The 18,999-nt window shown below is 42.1% G+C and overlaps 1 protein-coding gene across 2 annotated transcripts; it reads right to left on the reverse strand.

Annotated features, from left to right (window-relative positions):
* Positions 1-227: 227 nt before the first annotated feature.
* arhgap1 (Rho GTPase activating protein 1) lies at positions 228-18,966 on the reverse strand. 2 transcript variants are annotated; one of them, XM_061246610.1, is made up of 13 exons: positions 18,624-18,966; positions 14,954-15,154; positions 13,406-13,498; positions 11,587-11,674; positions 10,196-10,327; positions 6,800-6,886; positions 6,131-6,229; positions 5,237-5,341; positions 4,645-4,721; positions 3,951-4,028; positions 3,461-3,589; positions 2,921-3,024; positions 228-2,795 (listed from the first exon to the last, which is right to left on the reverse strand). In XM_061246610.1, the coding sequence occupies exons 1-13, from the start codon at positions 18,775-18,777 to the stop codon at positions 2,625-2,627; spliced, it is 1,518 nt and encodes a 505-aa protein (XP_061102594.1). In that variant the 5' UTR covers positions 18,778-18,966; the 3' UTR covers positions 228-2,624. The 2 variants fall into 2 exon arrangements, with proteins under 2 accessions (XP_061102594.1, XP_061102593.1); XM_061246609.1 differs by having other exon boundaries at positions 14,954-15,157; positions 18,624-18,965.
* Between the last annotated feature and the right edge of the window lie 33 nt (positions 18,967-18,999).

The following is an 18,999-nucleotide window of genomic DNA, read 5'->3' on the forward strand; positions in this document are numbered from 1 at the left end:
CTAGTTTGTGTTCGTCATGTTCCAATGGCAGCATTGCTGGCCAGCATTACCAAGCCTTCTTTTTCTTTTCTTTTTTTATTCACCAGAATACAAAACAGAATCTATTTAGCAATGAATGAGATCATTATGGCATCAGTGTGTCCTCAGTGGATGAGTGGGTAACATGCAAGAGAAAAATGCATAACTGACCCATACAATGCACACAAGTAGCAATAACCCACCTCATATTTTACAGTTCATAGTACTTTTATTGACCACAATTAATATAAAAAAGAAGACTTGGAAAAATAACAGATTTCAGTAAAATAACCAGCAAGAAACAAACTAACAAAAACAAAAAATCACCATCTCCAAAAAAGAAAAGCTTACACAAGCAGTTCATTTTAATCATGGCCACCGGGAAATAACCGTTCACCAAGACAGATAAATATAAAATAAGAGCTGAAGTAAAAATTAGGAGATGGCATGATAATTAACATAAGTACCAGACCCAGATAAGGACTGACAATTATACTTGCCTGTGTAGTGAAATAAGGCACACAAGACACTTTGGAATTGAAACGGTCTCTAGTAAGCCATATCTGAACTTCCATTACTGGAATACTATGACATTACAAGAAAGGTTTTCTATACACATTGGGGGAAAAAAGGGATATATTCATAAGATGCAAAATCAGGTATGTCATACTTTCAAGTACAACAGGAAAACGACAATGTACCTTGTAATTTATACAGTCCTTTCTCAAGTCTAGCTCCTTCCCAACCCTTAAATATTGGTAGCTTCAACAGACACTATCAAATCCATACTGAAGTAATCGAGATTAAAAAGCACAGAATCAACCTCAACATTTTGGCGAAATAGGGCGCAACAACACAGCATATAAAAAAACATTAGCAAAGAGGCCAGTTGTGTTTCACGGCGGCCTAAACTACAAGTTTAATTACGATAGAAAAATATTTCAGACATTTCCAGAGCATCCCATTTCTCTTTGGGTGGGTCTACTCCACGGTTACCTAGAGGCCACTCTCAACCCCTTTTCCAAATGATGCTGAGGCAATTACTTTCAAAAGAAAACTATCAAAACGGAGTATTAATATTACTTGTACATAAACGGTGAAACAAACTCAACACCTCACCTCACAAGCATACAATTAATCCGACAAGGACTCAAAAATATTTAGTCAATATACAGGGTACAGAAAAGATATATTCAGTTTTAACAGGTCACCTACTGGATAGTCAAACACAGGGAATGTAATTACACTTAACTGTAGTCCTCAGACAGAAGTACTGGCATCTGAAGATGATTTTAGCTCCCTGTTTGAGTGTGCCGCTTCAAAGACCAGACGGGCTTGCAGGTTATGCTACCGCGTATTGTGTAGGTGCCACCACACGTCTGCTTTGGAAAGCTTCCAGAGCTTAGGTCATTCAGAAATCCTGTATGCAGGTCCCATCTAAACTGATTCTCTTTGATACCTGACATGATTACGACCGTCTAGTGCAGTGCACCTTGTGATGAGTGTTTAAGTTACTTTTTAATTTCCACGCACTTCTTTAATTAATTCTTATTATTATTCTTATTATTCTTATTATTAAATATTAGATTTGGTGTAATTGCCACAATATGTTTGGAGCAAGTATGTCAAGGTCAGGATTGAACTGAAAAATGTTACTGCTTGGGATGTTGTGCATCTTTATGCGACAATATTATCTTAGAAATGTGTTAATGCTGGACCTTCCTTAAATGCATTTTGTTATTGTTGTAATCAACTGGTTCCTATGCTAGTATTATTAGAGAACAATTTGCTGAAAAATAAATGGTTATACACAAAGTATGCATGAAAAACATAAAATATACTTAAGGGATTTGTAAGGGATTCAAAGTGGACTAAATTGTAAAATAACAATACCATCGCAGTAATTTTCTAAATGTTCAATGCAAAACGCATGGTTTTCTTTTTTCAAATTAATTAGATTTTAGCAAAATGAGTTCACGATAACGGATTTTAGCATACCTGTGATTTTAGAATACTCATAAAAACAGGTTGTTAGCTGAATATCAAAATCACAGTGAAAAGAGAATAAACAACATTTTTAAGCAACATTAGTAAGTTAAGTGGTACTGTACTGTAATTGTGACACAAATGAATAGAAAAAACTAAATATTTTTCACAGCAACTGTCTTTCATGAGCAAATTAAGTCTGAAACTTTTTTTTTTTATCCATGTTTATAAAAACTACAGCATGCATGTGTGCGCATATTTGTTCCAAATAATTTGTTTGTGCACCTGTAGAATATTTCTTACTGTGGATGCAAAAGGCATCTTTGACTGCCTTTGATTTCATTGTACCGGGAAGGACAAAGTACTAAATGTTTCCATGGGCACCTTTTGTCGGGGAGGCCCAGGTACGTGGAGCAGAAAGCCTGCTTCCTGCCTTCACGATTAAACTACATCTCCCATACTCTACCCCACCTCTTTTCACTGTGTCCTCAGCTTTTCATAGAACTAGATACGTTACACAGGGCCTGTTTGAAGATTCGGGGCAGAATGTCAAGACAGAAGAACCAAGGAGGGAATGATCTGATTGGACAGTGCTGAACAGAAGGTGGGGCCAGGGGTGTTCAGGGGCTGAAGATCTCCAGGTGCTGGTCCAGGAGGATTCTGGTGTAGTTGTTTATGGGTCCTATGGCACTGAGGGTCATGGCAGCATCTCGGCCCCAGAGCAGGTTGGGGCCAAACACCACCGCCAGGTTGTTGTTGTTCATCTTGTTTACCTCACACTGAGCAGACACCTACAGTGGACACAACAGGAAAGGCGTACATTGTATTTTTGCTAGAAATGTGTCGGTATCTAACAGTGCAGAAACGTGCCCTGGCGGAGCGTGGCCTGGAGCAGGGTAGAGACCTAAGGCCATACCTCCACAAGGAACTGAATGAGAAACTTCAGGGACGTATAGTTCTCCTCCGGTAGCGTCTTCAACATGTCCTGAATTTCACGGACGTGGGAGCTGCTCTCAACATCTGCAGATCATGGAACGAGCACGTTAAGGGCTGCTGAAACCAACCAGGGCTTCAGAGCCACAGATATTACTCTCAGCCATGTGGGTGGGGTCTAAGATGGAAGAAAAGCAGACTACCTTGGCTTACTTGAAGTGAAACTGAGAGATGCTCAGGGGTAGGGGTAGTTCATAAAATAGACATTGTAGAGCTTTTCCAGCCTACTTTAAATTTAAATTCAGGGAATTACTGTATATTCCAACAAAATCTTTTTTAAAAATTAACATAATTTGATGTGAATTTAATGTCATTGTTAATTAAATGTTGAAATATGTCAGTTTGGTGGCATGCTTGGATGGGGAATAAAGTGTAATGTACTGGCCATGTAAAACTGTCATCGCCAAAAAGGAACTACATTTCCCAGTTGCCCCGGTTGTGACTGCTGTTGCTGTGGACTCACTGTGGAAATTGACGATGCCGTTGTACAGCCCGTAGGTGAGGACCGGCTCAGGCAGCTCCCTCAGGAACTTCTTTAGAATTATGGCAGCCAGGTGGATGTCTGTCTGCTCCGAGAAGTTCACCGTCTCCCCTGGAGCACACAAACAGGCAGGCCACAGCGTGTTAGAGCCCACATAGCTAAACAGCACAGTGGTAAGGCCAGTTTATAGTTCAGCGACAGTGTCGCTTGACTGAAATTGCAGAATGTTTGTGAAAGTTCTATTGTTGCCCGACTGGTCGTTGTCCTTAGCAAAAATATATAGACGCACCTCAATATAAACTAAACATCACATTGCACATTGTCGGACGCTCTGTCGCTGGATCATAAACTGGCCTTTAGAGCACCACAGCTGAACCAGACCGAGTTAGAACCACAGCTACATTTTCTTTTTTCTTAATATTTTGCTTTTGCAGCCCCATGCTACATCTTAGACCCATTGCCTGACACTCACCTGAGTTGTATTTGTGTTGAATACTCTTGACAAGGTTCACGTTGGCTGACCTGCGGAATATGCCCTCTGTTTGCATACCTGAAGAAAGGAGGAGGCATTATGAGGAGGGAGAGAGAGAGAGAGAGAGAGAGAGAGAGAGAGAGAGCCTGTCAGTATCACTCTTCCGCCTGGTGACTGAGCTTCATGCAACACTGGTCTAAATTAGCCCAGTTTCCATGGCATTTTCCCTGACATTTCAATTTTATTTGAGGGTAAAAAAAAAATAATAATCTGCCATAACAGCATCTGAAACTCGGAGAGGGAGAGCACACAGTGCTCCAGGTCACCGCGATATCCCAGCATTCATTTGGACAGTCCTGAGTCACTGAAACTGAAAAGGTTGGCACACTCCGTGGATGGTCCAAGTGACAGATGCAGCTAAGCCTTGTGGTACAGAAGGCCAGGAGTAAGGAGGGGTGGGGAAGGGAGATGGCAATCCAGGGCATGAGAAAACCATGTACTGCTACTACTGGGTGGCCCTGTCAAATATTCCTACAGATTTAGAACTGTTTATTGATAAACAATAAAAAGGCCCATATCAGCTCAAAGACTGCTTTGAACCTGGGGACCAAAGTGCACTCTCTACACGGCTGAGGAGAACCCACGGAAATGAAAGCAACACCATGGGCAATGATTTTGTCCGGTGAAAACTCACCATGTTCTTTCAGGAAGCCGATTGTGTCTCTCATCACCTGGGGAACACCGTCGTCGTAAGCGCCTCTTTCTTTTAACCTTTCCATCCGAACAGAAACAAAGGCCGTTTAAAAATCAGCAGGAGATGGATCTACATATTCAGAGTTGTATGTATACTGGAATGTTTTTATTTTATTTAGAAAATACATATCATTACTTCATATTGAATTCAATACTAGATTTGAAGCTTCTGCAGCAATGGCTCACTGGCATTCTTGCCCAATTCGTAATCAGCAATCTGTGACGATGGCCTGAATTCAAATAACTTCAACAGGCATCGTTCGTTTTTTTTTCATAAACAGTGTGTGGAAGTGAGCCATCACTCCAATAAACCGGAACAAACCGCTCATGGAGGAGGGGACAAAGCAAACTCAAACCAAACCAAATCCAAAGCAGACCTATCTATGAGAGACATGCCTGTACTGCACAGACTGCAGGGTGTAGAACGGTCACACTGGTGGCGGGTATCTACATTAGCTGCAGCACTGTGTGTGGCTATGGAGTAACAAAATGAAAAAGCGGTTGGTGGATGTGGGTGGAAGTCAGGTACCCACACAGACAGTGACACTCCAAACTGCTGGTGGGGCAGCGGGGGACTGGGAGCGGGGGCGGACGTCTGAGGAGAGGGCTTAATCGAGGCACTGATCTTCTCATCATAGCTGCAGAGAACGAGGGGAAGGACAACAAAATCTCATTACCTCCAGCCACCGGACCAGGTTCACCAAAGACTTACCGCAGGCCTGATGTACCACCAAGCGGGATTACCAAGTTAGCTGGATATTTTCACCAAGGAAAACCCAGAGCCCTTCCAAAACTGGAACATGGACCGAAGTAAAAACAGCCCTTCCAGGTTTTACTCTGTGAACTTATCCAGCTAACTCTGTAAACCTGCTTTGTGATGCAGGACCCCCCTGGGTTTTTTACTTTTTTAGGATTCAAATAATTTTCTGTGCTCTACTGGTCTTGTCTATTGCATTTCAGCCTGCTAAGAGGAGCAGATGGGTGGAGTTTATACTTTTATCTATCTATTTTGTTCCAATACTCCAGGCAAGCTCAGTCAAATGTAGAAACGCATTTGAATCATTAACAACCCACTGAATTTCATCACCTGAAATAAACCTAGACCTAAATGCCTATACTGGCTTTATCAAGTGACATTGTTTTTTATAGTGTTTAAGGCATGTGACTGGGACCTGGAATGTTGGTGGTTCAAGCCAACGTAGCCAAGATGAGATCTGAGCAGCTCTTAACCTCACAATGGTCCAGCGGGCATTAGTCCCTGCTTAGTCTAATCAACTGTAAGTCGCTTTGGATAAAAGCATCAGCTAAATAAGAAATGTAAAATACTAAATCATTGTTTAAATGAGTTGTTATGCATGAGTTTGTAGTGGTAAAGAGGGGTAAAAATGATGCAGTATTTGGAGGAGTTGGCAGGGCAGGATCCTCACTCTTTGACTCGTGAAGGAATCACCAGCTGTTTGCACTTCACGATCTTCTCCAGCTCGCTCAGGTAGTTGATATAATTTATCTTCTGTCCAAACTTGAAGCTGTGGAGAGAATGGATTTTTACAATCGTTACTTGACAATGGTTGATGATCCATCCTAGTTTCACATGCAATTTCAGTACTTTAAAACTAAAAATATATATATATAATAGATGGTGGTTCTCAAATTGAAGACCACTGGTCCACAGGGAAATGTTGTAAATTTGTGAGCAAATTCACAAAATGAGTAATATAACCCGTTTCAGCTACAATGCTTTGCACAAATGAGTGCAGCCAACCAAGTTTGTGTTATTACACATTTCAAGCATGCTAGTTTTAGTTCAATTTAAGATTAGGTATTTGCTGATTCTTGGAGAAAGCGTGTTTGTGAATGACACTGCGTGATCTCAGACACACCAGTAACGCTAACCCCACGCAATTACAGTAAGCCCCTGCTCTCGATTCCTCATTTTAATGGACAGGTCATTTCACACACACATTCTCCTCATTTAGCAGAAACAGAGAACTGAAACCTCATCATGTAAAATGATTCGACATGAGGACAGAACCAGCATCATTCATGGGTATTGTGAGGGGACAGGTTGCCCTGAAGGTCTCCGTTTGGCGGTTTACCTGATGAACGGTTTGAAGAGAATGAGCAGCGTTCTGATTAACATGGTGGGGTGCACGATGTACAGAGCCTTGATGTTCTTCTTGTACCTGCGAGCGACAGAGTGTACTGCAGTCAGAGAGGAGTACAGATAACAACAGCTGGAACGTTAGGTGAAAGATAACAGCTTGTAAAAATGGCAACGCTGAAGAAGAAATGTCTCGATTTTGCATTGGCTTAAAAAGGTGGTAGTAATAGTATATACAGTATGACATACAGACTGTCATTGTTTCCTCCGATTTAAACCTGTAAGTATCATCCCATAGTGGCGAAAAAGGATCATGATTTCAGATATTGTAAAGAAGCAGTACCAAAATATCAGATTGACACTGAAGAGGATGAAGCTACCTTAAATCTGCTCTATTTCTGGCGATTGAATCAAGCTAGCCATATCTTTCAAAGTCTTTTCAGCAGATCCACCAGAACCTCCAGGTCATACAGGAAGCTCCCGGAATTAGGGCCACTACACAATCAGTGGCCCTTTATGATTTGTTTTGGGGGGGGGTGGATTTAATCAGACCACCCCCCTCCAGTCCAGGCTCAGGACACCGGTCCCCATGAGGCAGGACAGGACAGGGCTGGCGTGTTCAGGATTTCCGGGGAGGGGTGGAAGTCGTACCTGCTTTGCTTGACCTTGCAGGGAACCCTGTAATTTCGTTGCAGTCGTACAAAAAAAAAAAGAAAAATGCGTATCCCGGCAACAAAGCAGTTTAGAGCTGAAATATACCAACAGATTTACTTACTACTGTTCTGCTGTACTAATAGCTAATAATATTTTGCTACTGAAACGGGGGGAGAAAGATTTTTTCCTTTAGCTTTTTAAATTTTTTTTTATTATCATTATTATTTTAATGATTTCAGAAGAGTTAACCTTTGTTTTGATTGAAGTTATTTTTCTTACTGCAGACAGTTTTGGGATTGGGGAGGGGGGATATCAGGAAAGGTGGTGGTGGGGGGAATAGAGAGAGGGGTGACGAGGTAGGATGGGAGAAAAAAGATAAGTGCAGATAAAACCTTAAATATATAGATGAATAGCTTAAAAGAGCTGGTATAAGTAGTGATATGTTCGTTGTGCGCCGTGTTATTCAGTTATTAAAATATTTCTAAAAGTTTAAATAAAAATGCAAGATTAAAAAGTGTGCGACTGAGGGGCAGGGCCAACCAGGCTTTCAGCAAGCACAGATGTCGTTATTTTTTATAGATATCTATATATACACATATTTAAATACATTATATAAACATTATAGAGTCTTAAGTTGGACTTTTGTTGTTTTTCCCAGAATTGGAGCCCAGTGTAAATACTGTGAACGAGCAGCCTTCCCTCAGTCTGCACACTTTAAGAGCTTCGCATGGGTATGTTGTGTTATGACCTGTCATGTGACCCTCCCTGTCCAAACGCTGGGCGAAATGCCAAACAACTGGACCGGAGAGGCCGTCCTCCATGTCCAGCTAGATAGCACAAAGGCAGCTATTGGAGAGGAAAAAAAAAAAAAAAAAAAAAAAAAAAAAAAATTTGTATGTGAAATGTCTTTATTTTACATTCAGGAGAGGAATGTTTACAGCACGCGAGTGAAGCACGTTTGTCAGCTGCCCTTTGTTTGGGGTAGGCTCGGTCCTTTCAGCGGCCAGTTTTGGGGGTGGGGGGGGGGCTGGAAATATAAATAAATAAAGAATAGAATGAAGACCTGGAGACTGCGTCAAAAAGGAGGACAGGATGAGCTCAGCAGGAGTGGAGCTGGAGTACTGATGGAGTAGAGTTGCAGTAGGAGTACTGATGGAGTAGAGTTGCAGTAGGAGTACTGATGGAGTAGAGTTGTAGATTTGCTGTAGGAGTACTGATGGAGTAGAGTTGTAGATTTGCTGTAGGAGTACTGATGGAGTAGAGTTGTAGATTTGCTGTAGGAGTACTGATGGAGTAGAGTTGTAGATTTGCTGTAGGAGTACTGATGGAGTAGAGTTGTAGATTTGCTGTAGGAGTACTGATGGAGTAGAGTTGTAGTAGATTTGCAGTAGGAGTACTGATGTGGAGTAGAGTTGTAGTAGAGTTGGAGAGTACTGATGTGGAGTAGAGTTGGAGTAGGAGTGCTGATGTAGGAGACTTGGAGTATGACAGTGTGGCTGAGCTGATGGTGTAGTAGTGTCTGCTGGTTTAGTCCTCCTAGGGGACGGGGGTATTTGGACAGAGTTTTCTAGCCCTTAATTTGGGGTACCTATTCCGCACGAGACTGAAGATAAGATCTGGCTGTGATTTTAGTATGGATCTTACCTATTGCAGGTAGGCCTGCTTTCACATTACAGTTTTTAACTGGCACTAACTCTCTGCATCGGTGGATCTGGTGAAGTCTGCTCATTCTGTGTGTGTGTGTGTGTGTGTGTGTGTGTGTGTGTGTGTATGTGAGAATAGTATCCCACCGCGCAAAGCACTCGGTAATGCAAACATCCGTGTTCCCAGCTATTCTAGTGTTCAGAATGGGTTCTCAGCCGTAGTAGTGATGTGGTATGTGATATAAATATATGATATATAGACAATTTGCACACTACTTGCACACATGCATTCAAGACCAGCCTCAGGCACTGCACACATTGTTGTTACACAACACAACCGGGGAAAAAGGCTTCCATAACTCCACAACCTCGCCGTGAAGGAACATCTACATCTCGTGTGTCTCTGCTAGCATTCTTCTCCTCTCGTGGTTCTCCCTGTCCTTTGATGGGAGTGATTCCTCACCGAGTTCATCCTTTCTTTCTTCCTTCCTTCCTTTTGGGCTTTCCTTCCTTTGTTCTGACAGTGTCTCTGCGGAAGTGTGGATAACCTGCGAGAGGTTTCCTGTCTCTTCATAGCGGGTTATAATCTGACATGCATTCTTCTGGGCGACATGGCTCAGGCAGTAAGAGCAGTCATCTGGCAGTCGGAGGGTTGCCGGTTCGATCCCCCGCCCGGGCGGTGTCGAAGTGTCCCTGAGCAAGACACCTAACCCCCAAATGCTCCTGACGAGCTGGTCGGGGCCTTGCATGGCAGCCAATCGCCGTTGGTGTGTGAGTGTGTGTATGAATGGGTGAATGGAGAAGCATCAATTGTACAGTGCTTTGGATAAAGGCACTATATAAATGCCTGCCATTTACCATTTAATAAAACTGCAGAAAAATGAATTGAGTTGCTTATGAAACAAGGCAGAGTTTTTTGTAAGTATATGGTAATGTGGTAGTAGATTATGTCTCCATAAACTTAATATATACTTAATATTAAGTATATATTAAGTTTATGGAGACATAATCTACTACCACAGATAGTGATGAAAAACAGCAGTAATTCAATGAAGGGACACCGCAGGTAGTGATGCGTGCAGAATCAGACTCACTTCCTGTCAAACTCTCGGTAGGCTTCTCTAAGCCAGCTGAAGGAAGGCTTGTTCCTGTTGGAGAGGCCATGGTGGAAATAGATCAGGGTGTAGTCACTCTCCACATACTGGTCCAGAGTTTGTTTCAGGTACCTGACGGTGTACAAAATCATTACAATTGTTACCTTGAAATACCGCAATATTCTACTGACGAGCGCTCTACTTTGTTAAATGTTTGATTTTGATCTATACACAGTATCCAAATAATTAAAGAATAATATAATAATAATAATAAAAATACTTGAATTCACAAATTACATTTTTTTTTTTTATTAACCCTCCATAGCCACCCAGGACAAAGGTGGATCTACTGCATTCCATTCCAGAGCATTCCACAGGCAACATTCAAGTTAACCTTCAACGGAAAACATTAATTCCCCTTTTCAGCAAAAGTAGTTACGCATGCGGTAGGGGTAGCATTCTAGTAGCACTTTAAGATTTCATAGATAATGTGCCACTGCAAAGCGCTGTTAGACATTTGCATTTGTTATATTCCAGCAAGATGAGCATTAAGGCTAGCGTTCCATTTTGTTATTCAATTAGTATGCAACACACAGTCTAGTACTGAAAAAAATCAAAAACAAAATTCTGGGTCTCTCCATCAAACTTCAGTTGGGATTTAGGCATTTATGGGATTATGATTCCAATTTTCCTCATAATTCCTTCAGGCAGTATTTGTACATTAAAATGAATAAAACAGAATTCATCATGCATAGTTTAGCAGATCCAGGGGTCTAAAGATGATTCAAACTGGCTGCCAGCTTAAGGGGGTTAACAGTTATCTGATTGAATGTTAGGATATGACTGAAATAAAAATAACATAAAGGTTCATTTATAGTAACTATACAGAGTACGCAGAACACAAAATCAGAGAAATCTCTCCCCAATATGAATCTAGTACATATGAAAATTTGATTAGATAACCAAAAATATTTAAGAATGCAAAGTCATACGTGGGCTTAATCATACAACCATGACAAATAAAGAGACAAATACTTTTTTTAAGTTTATAAAATTATAGGTGACGCTTCAGCAAAAGTCAGTCATTTTGAATGATCACTGATTATTTATTCCCAAATAACTATTTAATATTTGGAGCTTCAGTTTTAGTCTTTGCAGATGGGTAAATGTGTATTAAAAATGATGGGATTCTGAGGAACAGGCCCGGCAGCCTGGAATGACCCTTCTGTCACTTCAGTAAATAACAGAAGTGATGAAAAAAAGATGACCGCATAACTGCAGAGCTGAATTTCTCATTCCTAATTCTCACTGTGGTCAGGGATGAGAGAAGAAGGCTTGTAACATCCCCCCAGTGACTGCTGACCACGGCAAACTGAAAAGAAGGCACTCACTTGAGAAGATGGTGGTGGTTCAGCTCGTGCTGTGGGGGCATCCGACAGGCACTAAATACGATCACTTTCCTGCCGAAGTTATCGTCGCCTAGAAACCACAGGGAGAGGAGCACCACGTAAGGGCCTTGTGGGTAAAGAACCCTGGTGGTGAACCCGTAGATAAAAATGAACACAAATTCCATAACTGTAGTAATGCCGTTACCTCATGAGTCACAAGACATTTTGTGTGGTTTTAGGGAGGTTGAGAGTTTGAATCCAGGCTGTTGTTGCGCCTTTGATTCAAGGTAACCTCAAACGACCTTTACCACTTTGGCCTATATACCCCACAGTATAAATAAATGATGCTGAAAATGTCAGCGGGGTAATTCGATCTTGATAAGAGCATCTGTGATGCCAATAAATAATGTAAACAATAATGTAATGGGATTCAGCAAAATGCGTCCCCGGGGATGTTAATGTTCAGCCGCCAAACGCCGTGAAGCGGTCTTACAGAACAAACACTTCCTGCTGTGTGTCTGAGATTCCACACAGCGGAGTCACCCTCCAAACTGTTCGTACCAAGGGTCTGGAATGCTGGGTAGCAGACGGTGTTACAGAAAACAAGTTGCATGCTACAGCTTCTGAATTCCTGTGTGGGAGTTTTACATCATTTCATCAGACCGTAAAATATGTGCAACTGTATTAAAGCGTTTCACGTGGCCCTAAAAAGCTGTGTTACGGTATGAAAATATAACCTGCGGGCAGCAAAACTTCTGTACAGAATTGAAAGTCAACTGCATTTACATCAGATTTCCTCCCCCCAAAACTTTACATTGATCCATGACTTCAATACCTCATAGTCTTTATTAGCAATTGATTTGTTGATGCAACTGTTGGCTTCAAGGCACTCATTTAACCCAAAGTACAAATTAACCGATTGCACCATTCTGGACCAAAACTCCCCAATTTATTCTCTGTTTGTATTAGAAATTGTATCATTGGTACATTGTTCTGTATCAATGACAACTATGCACAATTTCTGAGAAAATGTCTAGCTTTTATTTTAAGCTTTGAAAATGCTAGTAAATAATTATTACAGAAAAGAGTGAACACTCCTATTTTGGTTTAATCTCCATCTGAGATACATCTAAAGCTATCCTTATCTTGAAATGTGTATACCACATATTCTGCTGCATGCTAAACAGAACTTAACTTTTTAGAAGCAGAAGAATTATTACATAATTAATGCTGGCAAAAATACAAATGAAACTGCTCACAGTTATTGAAGTACTCGGCTCTACAAATGCAATTTGTTCGCAAATGCTTGAAATTTGGGACGTCATTTCAATTTCCAGTGCACCGTTTGATGTAATCAAGCCTTTAGTGTGATTCATTCATCACGGTCTATATCGTTATTCAAAGATGTTCCCAGCAAACCACAATCCTTGTCATAAATAAATTCTACATACTTTCCTGATGATGTTCTTTCCAAATAATGATGCGGTGTGAAATTAAGCAGGTCGCTGAGAAAATCTACTGACTGCTTATTCGGGATGGCAACACAACAAAACGTTCCTCCTTGTTCCTTTGTTTAAGGACAGCCAATAGCATAGCTGGTTCTTAATTCACATGCAAGTATGACATTTAACTCATTTAAGCCTTTAGGTGAATCACAGCACTGCAGGGAAATTAAACCACCAGCCTGCCCCCTGAGAAACAGAAAGAAGCGGCTTAAGCTCAGCTCACCCTATCCTCAGTTGAACTTTACATCAGCCTGCAGATGGTAAGACGTGGATATGTTCTGATCAAAGAAATACATTTTATACGATGAAGACCTTACCTGCCACCTCAACGATGTGGTGCCGGGCAATATCTTCGTATGTCTCAAGCGGTTTTGTGCAGGACCCTTGCCCGAGGCTGGAGAGGTCTGTGTCTGTGAGGATCAAGGTTTTGGGAAATCAGTAATGGCATGGGACAATGGTATAGGCCTACCTAATACATCACTGTGTGACTTTGGCTCAAATACAAATGGCACAGACTGCATTCAGCCAATCCAAACAGAGGCTCACGGATATCAATGAGTGATGGTTTTTGGTACTTAAAACCACACAAACATCTTCTGATGGATATCAGGACCTAAAATAAAATGCTGAAAGGGTGTACAATATGGTAAATGGTAAATGGTTGGCATTTATATAGCGCCTTTATCCAAAGCACTGTACAATTGATGCTTCTCATTCGCCCATTCATACACACACTCACACACCAACAGCAACTGGCTGCCATGCAAGGCACCAACCAGCTCGTCAGGAGCATTTGGGGGTTAGGTGTCTTGCTCAGGGACACTTCGACACAGCCCGGGCAGGGGATCGAACCGGCAACCCTCCGACTGCCAGACGACTGCTCTTACTGCCTGAGCCATGTTACCCCCGGGGACCTTTGAAACAGTACCCAGTGCTTTATATTTGTAAACAGATAGGCGGGGGGGCATAAGCTCCAGAGAGATGATAACGAGAATGGAAATCAGATTGCCTCCTGGCTCCGACCTCTGGCCTTGGAAAACAGCATCCAGCAGGCCGCAGCGAGCCACGCTCCTGTCAGCAGCGGTGTGCGAGCGTAGCTGGCGGAGTGAAGGAGTGCGTGGCCCTTCTCCTCACATTAGACGCACTGCGAGGAGCCACTCGAGGGCAGAGACAGCACAGCACACTTCATTTGTTCTGGCCTCCGATCCAATTAATCTCCTCCTCGTCTCTTAATGAGGCGGCCTGTTATCGCACTCCCGTTACACCGCACTGTAGCCGCTTGGAGACGAGGTTAATTCACCGAGACTAGCTGAAGTCCAAAAACTCTCGATGATGTCACACCGTCACACCGTCACACCGTCACACACACCCCCCCCCCCCACCGCCGAGATTCAAACGGCACTGGACCGAAACATCTAATCCTCCTCCTCCACCAGTAGCCAGAGGTCACATATACAGCAGAGACCCAGTTACCCTTTATTAACAGCCCACACCTGCCAGCATCAAACCAGCTGTGTCCAAACTGAGCAACACCTGACCAATTCAAGTGGGTGAGAACACAGAATTTAGCTACCAAACAGACAATACAGATTTTACACAGCATTTCCCAGAATCTCAACTCTCACACTTATAGAGACATTGAAATCCATCCAGCATGCTCACAGACCAAAGTCTTCTCTCTTTTTAAATCTCCTCCCTTTACCTTTTGTATTACAATGCTACTTGTAAAGTTGACTGGCCTTTTGTTTCAATAGCACGGCAATCACTTTCATGTGCTACGACAGAACACCAGTATAGGCATCTGCCATGCATTTTAAAGGCACTTTGCTATGGCTTTAAAATGGTTCCATGTTCAGGGTACTTACCAGACTTGCTCAGGCAGTCCACGTCATCCGGCAGACATTGGCTGTCGTCCATGGGGGACAGCTTCAGTTGGTCCAGGGCACTATTGGCCGTGTCGTCCCCGGCAAGGTCCTCCTGCAAATCGACTAGCAGGTCCGAAGCCATTGCACAAACACCTCCTCTGCAGCAGCCGGCAACAACGGCCGTGTCAGGTGCCAAGGAGTCTCCTGTCAAAAACACACACCTCCTGTTATAGGGAGAGACTTCCACAACCACACGTGCGCTAGAATTGCCTGCACATTTACTCAGAAAGGGCTTTTTTTTAAGGAACCTTCTGTAAGGACAGATACAGTATGTGCAATTTCTGCCAATGTACAGCTTATGTAGTAAAATGCTTCCTACGTCACTTGAACTTGAATGTCCTGTGGTCTAAACTGCACTCCACACTAAGGAACTAAAAGTGACCTCTCATTATCTGAACACCATACATTGTGCGATCTCCAAAACCACAGGGCTGTCCACAGCTTCTGAGTCCTTCCTGGTAAAGCCTGCTTGTCATGGTGTCAGCAGGTCAGCTCAGTTGAAAAAGGCTAAGGGAGATGCAGTATGGACAAATGCACAAAAATATTATCCCATTATAAACATAAACATTATTCTGCACTGAGGTGGCAAGGCTGCTTCAAATGTGTCCCGTACTATGCTAGAATGTGACCTATTTTTATAGTACATGATGCACAAATCTACTTTGGTTAACACCCCGCAAGCCAAAATGACCTTTAACCTTGCTGGTCACATGCTTTACTTCCTCCCTTGTCCTGTTTTCAGCAATAGCAGTTCAGAGTGTGCAGTTCAGCAGAACTGCTAAGATAGACCATGACAAAATAACTGTACATCAGGAGCAAAATTGCAACAACAAAAAAATAATAATTAAACTGAAAGATGATATCATCAGAAGGTCACTTTTAAAAAGACAAATTCTTAGCATATGTAGGCTAATCCAATAAGTAGATAACAGTGGATTCACTCACTGACCACTTCTGAATGGGTCCAGCTTTTGGGGCTTTCGCATACTTGTGTTTGACTCGCTTGCTCCTGAAAATAGCTGTAAAATAGCTTTAAACCTGTTTTGAGCCACTGCATTACCAACTGAAATTTGTATCGAGTGAAATGATGTTTAGAATTCATTATATTACATTAATGGCATTTGGCAGACGCTCTTATCCAGCGCGACGTACAGTTGATTAGACTAAGCAGGAGACAGTCCTCCTGGAGCAATGCTAAGGGCCTTGTTCAAGGGCCCACCGGCCGTGCAGATCTTATTGTGGCTACACCGGGCGGGGATCGAACCACAGACCTTGCGGGTCCCAGTAACCAGTAACCATCAGTTTTGTCATCATGTTAAAAGCCGCATGTGGCTAACCACTGACATCGCGAACCATCAGTGCTGACTCACAAGGGAGATGAATGGGACAGACACTTCTCCCAATTGTAAGTACGGTGTATGGCTTCATGGGGAAATAAACTGACCTCAAATTTACCCAAATAAGGTGCCCCTTCTTTCTTTACACAGGCTGAACATTCAAAGGGCTTACTGGTTCAGCAAAGCAGCAGTGGCTTCCAAAACAGGAGACACAATCACCTTATGGCAATGCAGTCATTTCAACATCGCAGTACATATAAATAAGGGTTGTCAGTTTAGCAGACTTAATAAAAAATGGCAGCTCCTTCGATGGACCCTGGATAGGATCATCTTCCGAGGCACTGCTGGCTGTCCTAAATCTGCTATCTGTGCTTCAAGGCTTGAGCCAGAAATAGGCTTGGCTGTGCACACAACTTCACTGTTTTTTTAGATACAATCTGCTGTGACATTCTGCTTCCTTAAATATTATGGCTGAAAAGCTACTAGTCCGTTTATGCATAACCCACTCAAGAAAATCACATTCAGAGAAAAATGTTACAAAAGAGCAGTGTATTTATTCAGACATCATTTTCACTTCTGCACAGAAATGGTTTTGCTTGCGACCCAAACAAGAGAGGTCACAGAGTTTTAGAGGTATGGGTTCTCCATAATCCATGCTGCAAAGATCACATTTTAGTTCTAACAGGTTACTACACTTTCATACCATCACTAGGCAACTGTAGGTAAATTATCCATTGAACACGTATTCCCGTATCGACCCAGCAAACAACCGCAGGTGTTCACAGATATGCCTTCATGGAAATATTTCTGCAAAACGGATGATAAGCATAAATCTGTTCCTTGGACCTATAAATTAAGGCATATTGAATGTGCTGTGTCTACTACTCGGATTACCCTTGGCGTTTAAAGATTGAACATCTGATACCATCTGCCTAGATTCATTTAGCTACAATATAAATTGATCTGATTTCGCCGCACACGTACAAATACCCATGTTAAAAATGACCATAACATATCATAGCTAGCTGGCGCTAACGTTATAAGAAGTAAAGCTAGCTAGCTAAGACAGCGTAAACTTAACCTCCTAAGACCTGGCGTACACATGCGTGGACTCCACATTTTGGGCTGTACAACCATAATACTTAATTCTTAAGACCGAGAGTCCACATATGTGGACATCATTTTTCTCAAAACCTACATCATGTCAAAAGATGATGCTTAGTTTTTATACTTATCAGGTCCCAATAAGCCCAAATAGCAAAGAGAAATTAAAAATGCATACCAAAAAAGAGTGCGGGTCTTAGGAGGTTAATTCACTAACGTTAAGACGGCTAGACAGATTTCTTTAGCCACAATGGAAGTGCCTCGTTAGAAAATAAAAACGACATTGACAACGTTACCCACAACAACCAAATATACTGTATAAAATATTTGCTGGATCTAGCTACGGTTCCACATACATTTACCTAATATGTATCATTTTCAGCATATTTGTCTTGATATTTTGAGTGAAACGTATAACGTTAAACTAGCTGAGTGAATTTCATTTTTATTATAAAAACAGCGCACGTTCATAGATTGTTAATATGCAACTAGCTAGCAAGCTAAATAGCGTTACCAAATTGGCTTTAGCCGAGCTAGTTATACATTAGCTAGTTACTGTGAAATCCAGCAACCATGACATCAAGGATACCACAGCACAGTGACATCATCTCTTTGGACTTGGGAAAAAGAAATCAACTGCAAGTCGCAGGAGCTGCCGATGCTGCATCGAAGATAGCTAAGGCCGGGCAGCTAGCTAGACTAAAGTTAACTGTACCGGGCATCGTAGCTACCGGATAATCAGTCAGATCATAGCTACTGGGTGAATCTGTCAGATATGTCACATTCATTCGATATACTGCTAGCTAACTTAGTTGCTAAATTAAGGCAATAGCTAGTCGTAGAAAATAGCTAGCAATCTTGCTAGTTTAGTATATATGGGCGTCAGTCAACAATGTGTCTGTTGACTGATGCAATTTGGAAGAATGCTGGTTAGACTACATGACTAGACAATCTACAGTTTTGCGTTGGGTAATTTAGCTACATGCTTAGTAGTTAGCCAGTGATGTTCGCTCGCTCGTTGCTACAACCACTGCAGTTTTGCTAGCTAGCTAACTGCTCGCCATTATAATCATACCTAGCTAATGTTTCACTAGCACTAATACACTCTGAAAGGGCGCAGGCGCACGTGAAAACAATGGTAGAAACAAAGAACTGAAAATGAATCTTGCCTTCTCTTAGGGACTGCCGGTTTCGTTGAAGCCACAGAACAGTTCTGTGGTTTAAGCTCAACTGAATTTCACGTCTCCTTCGTTTTCCTTCCTCAGAGTCAGACGACCCAGAGTCCTTCTGCCACAAACATCCGGTTAGCGGGCGGATGCACATACGCCTGTTAGGTTGACGTTAATCCGTATACAGTTGCCCAACTGTATTTCAATGCAGTTGCCAAATCATTCTCTTCTAACATAGTTCGATACCTCCCAAATTCGGTCAGTGTATGATCCTTGGGGGTACGACAATGGACCGTATAAAATGGTATAATCCACTGAACAACTTGTATTAAATCTCTCCCTGGTAAAATCCCGGAAGCTAAACAGCAGCCAGCGA

This window comes from Conger conger, chromosome 6 (assembly GCF_963514075.1).
Source record: "Conger conger chromosome 6, fConCon1.1, whole genome shotgun sequence".
Lineage (NCBI taxonomy): Eukaryota > Metazoa > Chordata > Actinopteri > Anguilliformes > Congridae > Conger > Conger conger.